General features: G+C 36.3%; 1 protein-coding gene across 12 annotated transcripts in view; it reads right to left on the reverse strand.

Annotated features, from left to right (window-relative positions):
• Positions 1–13483, reverse strand: part of EML5 (EMAP like 5) — a 159836-nt gene that overhangs the window by 91221 nt on the left and 55132 nt on the right. For all 12 annotated transcript variants that reach the window (XR_009496058.1, XR_009496057.1, XM_059890529.1 and 9 more), the window contains exons 8-10: positions 9978–10115; positions 4331–4587; positions 2999–3211 (exon numbers count right to left, since the gene is read on the reverse strand). Coding sequence is in view for 10 of the 12 variants with exons in the window: in XM_059890529.1 (XP_059746512.1) it covers positions 2999–3211; positions 4331–4587; positions 9978–10115 (608 nt within the window). In the remaining 2 variants the exon portion in view is untranslated. The remainder of the gene's footprint in view (positions 1–2998; positions 3212–4330; positions 4588–9977; positions 10116–13483) is intronic.

Genomic DNA, 13483 nt, shown 5'->3' on the forward strand with positions numbered 1-13483 from the left:
GAAGTAATGTACAACTGCCTAACTAATCTAAAAAAAAGATCCTGCCAGCTGTTTCATCTTGCCCATTTCTTATATAAAAAATTTCTTTTTTCTATAGTGATACTACTAGCTTTATGCTAGTTTGTAAATTCAATAAATACACAATCTTAAAATACTTCTACTAATCTTTTAAATGTGCAGTTGTTATGTTTTGTCTTCTCTCCCAATTACCTACCCACAGTCTCAAGCTGACTCACAAATGCCTAGAAATAAAAACTCTTATCATAAAACAAATGTCTAACAAAAATCTAAAAAAAGAGAAAATAAGAAAAACAATTTATACTTATATTCTTGAAGTAGTAACTGAAAAGACTAACTTTTCTTAAAGACTTTGATAAAATATTCCTACAGCAATTCAGAAAACTACTACATATTTTATAAATGAAACAAAATTATCAAGCAATAAAAATACTATCTTCTCTGTTGCAAAAGATAAAACTTGAGAGTAAATCACATCCATTTGATTAGGAAAATTCAGAAAATTAAAGTACTATTTTTTCCTGCATAGAGGTCACTATATGAAACAATGAGTTGAAGCAATGTCTAAGACGAATATTATCATGATTAATCTTACTAAATCTCATATCTTCTAAATAGGCAAGTATCATTTGAATCACAATAAAACTTGTGCCCAGTGACTCTCATGTCCTGGCTATGTGGTAGAATCCAGAAATAGGTTACTTCAATTGCTAGAGATTTAGCTAGCCTTTAACATCCTCAGCATTATTCATGGAGGCACTTTCACAGGCATCTGGGAAGCTGACACTGGCAGGCAGAAATGGGCAAGATGAAACAGCTGGCAAGATCTGGAGCTCACACTTGACTGCAGAGGCACAACAAATACCGATCTAGACTTCTGGGAAATGTGGGCCCTTAACCTTAACATCAGTGGACTACCTAAACTATTTGAATAAAACTATTTCTGCTGTTTCCAAAATTACCTTTTACTAAATTCCATTTTAACATTTTTCCAACCACTTTTATTAACATCCAGGTGAAAATTATGACTGCATCTGCTATAGATGTTGATACTCTTAAGAATATATTCAACTGTACCTAATATAAGGCCCCATACTATAGGAGAGAGGTCTTAGAAAACTAAATCTGAGAAGAAACTTGGCTTTCTCTGAGTAGCATGGTTTTATTTTTTTTTAAATAGCTACAGTGAAAATTATTCTGTGCTTTACTTTATTTTTGGTTTCAGGAAGCTCAGATTCAGTTTTGATGTTTGACTACTGTCAATTTCTTTATCTGACTTTAACATGGTATTTCTATTTCCCTTGGTATGAATTCTTTACTTACATAATTATTTTAGTGCTGAGAGACTTGCCATAAGCTGACTCAAATACTTTCTGGAACAAGGCATGGAACAAATGAATAATAGAGTATTTCATGTAATTATCCTCATGTCTATTAACAGATCGATTAATATCATTTTAAAAGACACCCAAGAAAAAGAGGTCGTACATAAAATATGTAGAAAATAACCAGTGATAAGACCCCTTAATTTTCTTCCACTGCCAGTTATGAAAAATAAATATCAGAACAATATATGTTAAGGGTTTAAGCAAAAACACTTTCTCAAAAACCAACAAACAAACCAATAGACTCCAAACTGTAACTTAAGCTTAGACAGCTGGCTACTTCATCAGAATTCTTAAGAAAATGTCAGAAAAATGTCTCATAAGAGATATACGTTCAGCAAGTTAAATGAGTAAAGATAACAAGTCATAAGAAAAGTATAACTATCATTGTATATTCTGACTATATGAAATAATTCTGGAAGTAGAAAGAAAAAATAACTTTAAGAAGAAAGAGGTAAAGTATTAGCCCATTTATAATATATGAATTCAAAAATAACTTTCTAGTACAGCCACTATGGAGAACAGTGTGGAGATTCCTTAAAAAACTGGAAATAGAACTGCCTTATGACCCAGCAATCCCACTGCTGGGCATACACACCGAGGAAATCAGAACTGAAAGAGACACATGACCCCAATGTTCATCGCAGCACTGTTTATAATAGCCAGGACATGGAAGTAACCTAGACGTCCATCAGCAGATGAATGGATAAGAAAGCTGTGGTACATATACACAATGGAGTATTACCCAGCCATTAAAAAGAATACATTTGAATCAGTTCTAATGAGGTGGATGAAACTGGAGCCTACTATACAGAGTGAAGTAAGCCAGAAAGAAAAACACCAAGACAGTACACTAACGCATATATATGGAATTTAGAAAGATGGTAACAATAACCCTGTATGTGAGACAGCAAAAGAGACACAGATGTATAGAACAGTTGTTTGGACTCTGTGGGAGAGGGAGAGGGTCGGATGATTCGGGGGAATGGCATGGAAACATGTATAATATCATATAAGAAAAGAATCACCAGTCCAGGTTCGATGCAGGATACAGGATGCTTGGGGCTGGTGCACTGGGATGACCTGGAGGGATGATACAGGGAGGGAGGTGGGAAGAGGGTTCAGGATGGGGAATACATGTATGCCCGTGGCGGATTCATGTTGATGTATGGCAGAACCAAAACAATATTGTAAAGTAATTAGCCTCCAGTTACAATAAATAAATTTAAATTAAAAAAAAAACAAAAAAAACTTTCTAATAAAAACTTCATATCCAAAGATAAAAGTAATAACATGACAATAATTTCTTAATTGCCAAAATATTGTAGCTATTTCTGTTCACTTTCATGGTATCTTTCACCAGAGAGTCACCACACATATTTTAAAGAGTATAAACCCTCTTATTTATCTCAAGACTAATTTTCTGTAAGAACCTAAAGGTCACAGGTATACAGGATTCATTTTGATATTTGGCAAAACTAATACAATTTTGTAAAGTTTAAAAATAAAATAAAATTGTAGTTGAAAAAAAAAAAGAACATAAAGGTCTTTTGTAAGAGAGAGGTGAATTAATACTATTTTGAAAGAAAAGATACCTTTTCTTAAGCAAGGATATCGAAATAATTTTACAATTCCATAGTCATCAGCTGTAACTAAAACTTGGCCAATATAATTCCCATCTACTGAGTTTATATCATTAATATCTGAATACTTGGGCCAAATTCCATTTACTTCAAGGCCTGAAACGCATGTCCATGAAGCCCAATGAACACCTTTTATTTCTTCTTTACTTGCCACTTCTTTTCCTCCTAAAAATAAATTAATTTAATTAATTAGTATTAATTTAAGAAGTTACTTCCTTTAATTTTTACTCAAGCATAAGTTATACTGATAACATGGTAAATTCCAAAATTTAAGGATCTTTCCAATCCAGTTAAAGGAGAATACATGAATAGGTAAGTGACTACAGTAAGGAAAAGAGAAAATTAAGTGCAAGGATAAAATTAAAAAAAAAAAAAGCCACTACCAATATTATACTGATTCAAAGAAATATAGCTCTGATGATGATGTAGCTTAGCAGGGTCACCCATGTGGACAATAAAACTGAACTATATTAAAGTCATGCTATAGATTAGTCACAATGGGGTAACTTCGAAGGAAAAGTAAAAGTTATAAGAAAGTAGCAAATCATGTATTAAAAAAGAAACCTAAGAAGATACATAGTTGAGGAAAAAAAAGATAATTGAAAGGATCATAAAAGAAGGATGAATGACAAGTAATACATTTACATTAGGCAACATGACTTCAGGATTGGTCAGTCTTCGTAAGATACAGACTGTTAACAAAAACTGAGTGATATATTAATTATGCAGCTAGTCTTATTAAATAAAGTACTGCAATATAGTTACTAATTCATTAAGCATCATACTAAAGTACTGAGAGATATTTTGATGATTCTGTCTTTATTCTTCTCTTTTTAAAGCTTTCATGAAAAGTCTGTTTTTCAAAATTAGTTTGTTAGCTACATTATTAATATTTGCAAAGTTTGAGATGATAACAGAAGACAAAACAATTTATAGTCAGACATTTATACCCATTATATTTAGTTAATTAGCTGCATCCATTAAAAGTGACATTTTGACTTTCTAATACATACTAGGACTTCACCATATGCTACTCGTACGGCATGGGATTCAACATAAAATAAGTATGTCTTAGATCCTCCAAACGAAGTTTTAATTAAGAACCAAAGGATTTCAAATGATAAGGCAGACTTGTAGAAGAGATCACAATGCCTCCAATATTAGCTCAGATTTTCTTTGATGTCCTATACTCAAATGTAACTGACACTCTGCCTCCAGCAAAATCTAAGATATTTTAAAGGAACTAAAAATCTACAAATTGTATAAAATTTGCAGGGTTTTTACCTGGCATCCTGTAGAGAAGTCTTTTACCGTTCCCATCATTCGTCTGTAAATACCTACTGTCTGAGGACCAGTCTAGGTGAGTGATGAAACTAAGTGACCCAACACACTCCCCGAGCTTCTTGTAGCGCTGAGCAACCCCATAAACATCGACTGAGCTGTCGTTGCAGCCGACGGCAAGGTAAGCTCCGTCTGGTGAGTACTTTAACTCATGAATTGCCTCCTTCCGATCTTTAATATGCACAACTTCTGTCATATCTCTATAAAGAAAAACAAGAGAGACCATGGGGGAAAACGTCACTACAGAATTAGTTCAGTTTTCCAATGTGTCTAAAATGACTGTATCAAGTATTTATAAACCATAAAATAAATATAAATGATACAAGTAGTGTTAATTCAGGAATAATTTTGCTGAACAGAAATATATGAGGACAATACATGCTAGAAGTAGAGAAAAATGCTAAAGTTCAGTTCCTAAATTACTTAATTTTAAGTAGTTCAGAGATTCATATTAAATTTCCAAAGTAATACAAAAATAGAAATCAAGCCATGGGATTTTTATGATGAAGCTTCTTACAAGTACTGAGCTTATAAAAAAAATACTTAATTATAAACACCATGATATTCAAATTAAATTTTTGTAATGAACCAAATGTACAAAATTATACCCAGGAAATAAAGGAGACATTGATTTCAGTAATATACTTGAATATATATCTGTATATAGCTACCATGTTATTTTTAGTTCAACCTCTCTGACCTCTTTGAATAGAACACAATTCTTCCCAATTAGCGATCATTTCAGTCAGCAGTGTTAAACATTTTTTTTAATGATGCCTTATAACTGACTCTCCAGAATAATACAGGTATTGGTAGTGGCCATAAAAATGGATCAGCAGCTGAATACTGCTGAGTTTGAAAGCACATGGAGGTGGTGGAGAGGCAGAGAAGAGGGGGAGGCAAGGGAGGGGCAGGGGGAGGCGAGGGTCTTATTTCCAACTGTTGCCACAGAGTTTTTTCCAAATAAATTTTGCATTACCCATCTGAAATGCTCCCAATAGATAATTCCAAGAATAGAAGTTTAAATGGCTATTTCCCAATTTTTACAGTTCCCAAATAGACAATTCAAAGTAATAAAATTCATATTTCTTTCAGAAACACTAAGTATTTAACTTTGTTTTAGACTCATGGGGTATGAATATGAACTCATCTTCTGTGAGAGATGGAGACAAAGTAATTATACTTCATAGCTAAGAAAATGCAGTGAGTGCTCGGAAGGTTATGCATGAAGTTCTGTAAGAAACACTGAAAAAGGGTTCAGACTACAGGCAGGAAGGGAGTAAGGAAGAGTGATACCTATTTGAGCCTAAAGCCTGAGGGGCTGGCTAATTAAAAAAGAGGAGTGAAGGTTTTCCAGAAAGAGCACACAGCACGAGCAATGCCAAGTACACGGCACACATGAAGAACAGAGCTGCCCAGGTAGCGCTAGTGGCAAAGAACCCCCTGCCAATGCAGGAGATGTAAGAGACGCGGGTTTGATCCCTGGGTTGGGAAGATCTCCTGGAGGAGGGCATTGCCACCTATTTCAGTATTCTTGCCTGCAGAATCCCATAGAGAGAAGAGCCTGGCAGGCTACAGTCCACACAGGGTTGCAAAGAGTAGGACAAAACAGAAAGCAACTTAGCATAGCACAGATAATACAATGTGGAAACAAGGTAAGTGGGAAAAGTAACGACCTGATGGGGTTAAAGAGACACACTGAAGACAGTGTGTAACGGGTCTAATATGTTACCAAGGAACCTGGGCTTCATCCTGGTGTTAATCGTATAAAACAAGAGATTAAAATCATCTTCTTAACTATAAAAGGGAGTAAGAACAAAACAAAACAAATGAAGTGAAAAAAAAAAACTTTTTAAAAAAAGCTTTCCTTGTCAACATCACTCTTGCCTTACACTCTGCAACTTGCAAGGCCCTCTTCCTAAGCATAAATGAATGTATTTTTAGCTACCTGTACCTTTCCAGTGACTTCTTCCTTTAAGTTCTAATTAAATTCTTACATCTTATCTCCCTTTCTCCATACCCATTCATCCATCTATCCACCCAGTTCAGTTCAGTCACTCAGTCATGTCTGACCCTTTGTGACCCCATAGACTGCAGCATGCTGGGGTCCCTGTCCGTCACCAACTCCTAGAGTCTACTCAAACTCATTTCCATTGAGTTGGTGATGCCATCCAACCATCTCATCCTCTGTCATCCCCTTCTCCTCCTGCCTTCAGTCTTTCCCAGCATCAGGATCTTTTCAAATGAGTCAGTTCTTCGCATCAGGTGGCCAAAGTATTGGAGTTTCAGCTTCAGCATCAGTCCTTCCAATGAATATTCAGGACTGATTTCCTTTAGGACGGACTGGTTGGATCTCCCTGCAGTCCAAGGGAATCTCAAGAGTCTTCTCCAACACCACAGTTCGTGGCTCAGCTGGTTCCACCTGCAATGCAGGAGACCTGGGTTCGATCCCTGGGTTGGGAAGATCCTGTGGAAGAGGGAAAGGCTACCCACTCCAGTATTCTGGCCTGGAGAATTCCATGGACTGTATAGACCAGGGGTCACAAAGAGTCAGACACAACTGAGCAACTTTCACTTCCATCCACCCATCCACCCACTAATCCATTCATCTAAATCTGTATGGAGTAAGATTTTTAAGAAAACATCTAAAGCACAATTTGATAGCTTCTATTTTTTGTATATTATTTATTAAAGATACGATCATTCCAATATCAACCACAAACATTAGTTAAATTGCTCATGGAAAGTTCTTCAGAGTTATTTTGTCTTTTTTTAAAGCTTTTGTTCGAGAGATTTATCTTGCCCAGTTAATGAGAGAAATGTGTGGATATCTCAGGTTGTCTCCTGCTCTCTACCACTACGCCCCTGCCAACCAACCAACACTCAAGCACACGCGCATGCACACACACACACACACACACACACACACAAAACCAACAGTGATGAAAAAAGAGATTCTGATTGGTTTTATAGTATGTATTATGTTACTGTGCTAAGTCACTTCAGTCATGTCTGACTCTTTGTGACCCATGGACTGGAACCTGCCAGGCTCCTCTGTCCATGGGATTCTCTACACAAGAATACTAGAGTGGGTGGCCAAGCCCTTCTCCCACAGATCTTCCCAACTCAGGGACTGAACCCTCATCTCTTGTGTGTCCCGCATTGGCAGGTGGGTTCTTTACCACTACTTAACGTGATTACATAAATCACAGATGGTGACTGCAGCCACAAAATTAAAAGACGACTGCACCTTGGAAGAAAGTTACGAAAAACCTTGACAGCACATTAAAAAGCTGAGACATCATTTTGCCAACAAAGGCCCATAAAGTCAAAGCTAAGTTTTCTCCAATAGTCATGTATGGATGGAAATTAGACCGTAAAGAAGGCTGAGCACTGAAGAATTGATGCTTTCTAACTGTGGTGCTGGAGAAGATTCTTGAGAGTCCTTTGGACTGCAAGGAGATCAAACCAGTCCATCCTAAAGGAGATCAACCCTGAATATTCATTGGAAGGACTGACGATGAAGCTGAAGCTCTAATACTCTGGCCACCTGATGTGAAGAGCTGACTCACTGGAAAAGACCTTGATGCTGGAAAAGGCTGAAGACAAAAGGAAAAGGGCAGAAGAGAATGAGATGGTTAGATAGCACCACCAACTTAATGGATATGAATCTGAGCAAACTCCAGGAGACAGTGGAGGACAGAGGAGCCTTGACATGCTGCAGTCCATGGGGTCACAAAGAGTTGGACACGATTTAGCGACTGAACAGTACAAACAGCAGGATTAAGACCAATTAGAAGTCTACTATAGATGGTGGTGGCTCAGAGTTCAGAAAGAAGTGAAATGATTTGAAACATACAATAGTAATCCTTACTGGTATATATATAATATATAGTATATATTAAAGATATTATAATTCTAACCTTATTCACAAACCTTTATCAAAATGCTCCTAGAAAACTCATGAGGTAAGAAAAATCAACAAGATATGGTTACTGGATTAGAAATGATAGTTAGAGAGGTATCAATGATAAAGCCTAGTTTTTTGACTTATTCAAGAACATGGACTATAGAGGCTTTTGCCAGAATAGTTCCCTGGTGGCCCAGTGGTTAGGATTCTAGGCTTTCACTGCCATGGCCAGGAGTTCCATCCCTGGTTGGAGAACTGAAAGTGCACAAGCCATGAGGCATATATTTTTGAGTTGCTAAAATACTTATTAGAGATAAGAAATTATTCACCTAGTTTCTTTCAGACAATAATGAAAGGGTAAGTAAATGTATAAATGAAAAAATAACCATCACTATTTTTAATGCATAGCAGCTTTTTGATAGAAATTCTTAGGTGTTTTACATGCATTTTAAATTCCTGGTTGGGAAACAATGCAAATGTACTTAATGAAACTAAATTTTACTCATAAAAATGTTTAAATGGCAAATTATATATTATGTATATTTTATCATAATAAAAAAAAACTAAGAGAAAAATCTCAGCATATCTCATTATAGAAACCCACCCCAGAATAGTCATATCTATAGAAGCTCAGAAGTATAAAAGCTTGATGAATTAGTATCTGAGGAAGTGAAAGATATTTTATACATGTTAAAAGAAAGACACTGAAGTAGAAATAAACAGGCTGGAGAGATGGGCACAATAGGCTTTGTCAAGAATTATAAACATCATCTTAGGGATAGTGCAGTGCTTTTATCATCCTTTAGAGAGAGGAGGAATGCAAACAAACATGTTTGAAAAGGCGTCACTCTAAATGGAGAGTGGGAAAGGAGCCTGAGGAAGCAGGAGATAGGGAGACCAGATGAGATGCTATTTCACCAATCCACCAGAAAGAAGTTAGGAAGTAGCAGAGGTCAGTACAAGAGTACAATGGTGAAAATGAAAGGAAGCAGATTAATTTGAGAGCTACTTAAGGAGGTAGGTTAGTCAGAATTCTGTGATTAATTAGACATGAGAGACAAAAGAGAATGGTTTCTGGACTGGGCAACTGGGTGGACGGTCCCATTATTCAGTAAACTAGATATGAAAAATATCATAAATACTTACTCTCATGAACACGTGTGGCTCAACAGCAAATTTTTAAATGACTGTATAGAAGTCAACTGACTGCACCATATCTATAGATATTCAACACAAGATGTTAACTGCTTTAACAATTTCTTTAAACTTTCTGACTATCCAAGTGAAGGAGGAGATGCAGGCACTTTTTTCCAAAGCATAAAGCTGCAAACAGCAACAAAACTATTCAGTCATCTTTAACTGTTTCAAGATCTCCTTCTCCCTATTCTATGGCAGAAGATCATTACTGAAAATCAATACTACCAAGAAATAGAAATCAAGACCCAAACTTGTCTCAAAATTTTATTCATTAATTTACTAAGCAGTCTTAATCTTCAAAACCAAAGTTTGAGTTAATTTTCTGACAAAGCCATTTTTATAAACATATTTTTTTATATTTCATGAAACTAATATCTGAAAAATATATTAATAAGGGAGAGGGAAAAGTGGGTAAATGTAGGCATTACAGACTCCATCTCACTTAACAGAAGCTTGTGTTCCTATTTCTTCCCTAACACGTACCTTACTCTCAGCACAGTGAACGAGCCGTCCTTCATTCCAAGGGCAAGGTGGATCCCATCTGCGTTCACAGCTGCACAACGAACTGGCTCCTCCATGTTACACCTTGCTATTAGTGCATGGTCAACCAGGCTCCATATTCTGTAACATTTAATTAAAAGAAAAGAGGAGTTAGCCAATGTGTGCTTTAAAATGTTAGAATATATGAAAAAATGTTGGTTAAAATAATAATTTCATTTTAAGGAAGAAAGATAAATATAGGTTTATAACTGTATGCTCTGTAGCAAAGAATTCTTATCTACAAACTAGAAATACTGTTAATACTTAAAATGACAAGTGTTAATAGAATCCTTTATTTTTAAGACAATGTAATGACATTAATTTTTTCTAATCAGTTATTTTAGATAGATGATTTCTACCCTGATAAAAGGGGACATCTATCTATCTATCTATCTATATATATATATAGTATACTGACATATGTATACACCATATTTATAGTCTTTTAACTTAAGAGTGACACTTCAGATTATGCAAATTCAGTCTTTTCCAGACTCTAATGTTAAAAAACTGCAACAAGTAGTAAAAAATACCCATTGTTTGAAAGTTAAGAATTATACTTCCAAATAACCTGAACAAAGACCAAAATTACCAATGAAAATTAGTAACATTTTGAATTAAACTATAACAAACTTTTACAGATTATATCTCACTTCTAGTGATTGGTCTGTTCAAGTTTTGTTTCTTCTTGACTCAATTATCACAGTTATGCCACTAGAAATCTATCCATTTCTTCTATGTTGTCCAGTTTGTTGGCATATAGATGTTCACAGTATGCTGTAACAACATTTTTTTGTATTTCTGTGGTATCAGTTATTTTTTCCTGTTTTTCATTTCTTATTTTGTTTGGTTGGGTCCTTTCTCTTTTCTTCTTGGTGAGTCTGACCAGAGGTTTGTCAATTTGTTCATCTTTTCAAAATATCAGCTCTTGGTTTTATTGATCTTTTCTCTTAAAAAATATTCTCTATTTATTTCCTATTTGGTCTTTATTGTTTCCTTCCTTCTGCTTACTCTGGGTTTTGCTTGTTCTTCTCTTTCTAATTCTTGTAGGTGGTAGGTTAGGTTGCTTGAAATTTTTCTTGTTTCTGGAGGAAGGCCTCTATCACTATAAATCTCCCTACTAAAACTGCTTCTGCTACATCCATAGATTTGTAAAGTTGTATTTTCACTTTTGCATGTGTCTACCTAACTCTATGATTTCTTCTTTGATTTCATCATCAACCCATCTATTTTTTAATAGCATGCTATTTAGTCTCGGGATCTACCAGCCTGGGGCTGCCCTGCTGGCTCACTCAGCTGATAAAGAATCCACCTGCAACGTGGGAGACCTGGGTTCGATCCCTGGGTTGGGAGGATCCCCTGGAGAAGGGAAAGGCTACCCACTCCAGTATTCTGGCCTGGGGAACTAACGCCATGGACCGTAGAGTCCATGGGGTCATAAAGAGTCAGACACTACTGAACGACTTTCACTCACTCACACTATTTAGTCTCCAAGTGGTTGTTCTTTTCCAGTTTTTTGTTCTATGGCTTATTCCCAGTTTTATACTGTTGTGGTCAGAAAGGATGCTTGAAATAATTTCTAGTATCTTAAAATTGCTAAGGCTTGTTTTTTGACCTAGTATGTGATCCATCCCAGATAATGTTTCAAGTGCAATTGGAATGAAAGGGTATTCCAGCCTTTTTTTTTCCTTAATTGGATATCAATTAAGTCCAACTAATCTATTGTGTAATTCAGAACTTCTGTTGCCTTGGTAGTTTTTGTCTGGATGATTTGTCCACTGATGTCAGTGGAGTGTTAAAGCCTACTATTATTGCATTACTGTAAATGTTTCCCTTCATGTCTGTATTTGTTCTATATATGTAGATGTTCCTATATTGGGTACTAGTGGTAAAGAACCCACCTATGTGGGTTCTATTTCTAGGTTGGGAGAATCCCCTGGAGGAGGGCATGGCAACCCACTCCAGTGTTCTTGTGTGGAGAAATCCCATGGACAGAGGAACCTGGCAGGTTACAGTCCATAGGGTTGCAAAGGGTCAGACACATCTGAAGCTTACCATACATGCACATGTGCACATGTTGGGTACGTATATGCTAACAAATGCAATATTCTCCTCTTATATTGATTTATTACTATATGGTGTCCTTCTTTTTCTTTATGGCCTTTGTTTTAAAGTTTATTTTGTCTGATATGAGTATTGCTATCTCCACTTTCTTGCTGTTTCCAATTTGCATGAAATATCTTTTTCCTTCCCTTCACATTTTCCACTCTTTGTGTTTTTTGCCCTGAAGTGAGTCTTCTGTAGGCAGTATATTGGAGATTTTTTTTTTTTTTTAATTCAATCTGCCACTCTGTCTTTTAACCAGAGTATTTAGTCCACTGACATTATGCAAAAATACGGAATGCTGGCTGGATGAAGCACAAGCGGGAATCAAGATTGCTGGGAGAAACATCAATAACCTCAGATATGCAGATGATACCACCCTTGTAGTGCAAAGTGAAGAACTAAATAGCCTCTTGATGAAAGTGAAAGAGGAGAGTGAAAAAGTTGGCTTAAAATTCAACAGTCAAAAAATGAAGATCATGGCATCCAGTCCCAAAACTTCATGGCAAATAGATGGGGAAACAATGGAAACAGTGAGAGACTTTATTTTGGGGGGCTCCAAAAGCACTGCAGATGGTGACTACAGCCATGAAATTAAAAGATGCCTGCCCCTTGTAAGAAAAGTTATGACCAACCTAAACAGCATGTTAAAAAACAGAGATATCACTTTGCTGACAAAGGTCCATCTAGTCAAAGCTATGGTTTTTCTAGTGGTCATGTATGGATGTGAGAGTTGGACTACCAAGAAAACTGAGCACTGAAGAATGGATGCTTCTGAACCGTGGTGTTGGAAAAGACTCTTGAGAGTCCCCTGGACTGCAAGGAGAGCCAACCAGTCCATCCTAAAGGAAATCAGTCCTGAATATTCACTGGAAGGACTGATGCTGAAGCTCCAATATTTTGGCCACCTGATGTAAAGAACTAACTGCTTAGAAAAGACCCTGATGCTGGGAAAGACTGAAGGCTGGAGAAGGGGATGAGATGGTTGGATGGCATCACTGACCGGATGGACATGAGTTTGAGCAAGCTCTGGGAGTTGGTGATGGACAGGGAGGCCTGATGCGCTGCAGTCCATGGAGTCACAAAGAGTCAGACACGACTGAACTGAACTGACATTAAAAGTAATTATTGATAAGTATGTACTTATTGCCATGTTAATAAATTTTCCAGTGATTTATGCAGTTCTTCATTTCTTCCCTTTTTGTTTTTCCTTTTGTGGCTTTATGATTTTCTTTTGTAGTACCTTGAGTTCCTTTCTCTTTGGTTTTTATGAACCTACTGTATATTTTTGACTTTTCATTACCATAGAGTTCAAGTATATTAACTCATAACTATATCAGCAATAT

Source organism: Bos taurus, chromosome 10, assembly GCF_002263795.3.
Source record: "Bos taurus isolate L1 Dominette 01449 registration number 42190680 breed Hereford chromosome 10, ARS-UCD2.0, whole genome shotgun sequence".
Lineage (NCBI taxonomy): Eukaryota > Metazoa > Chordata > Mammalia > Artiodactyla > Bovidae > Bos > Bos taurus.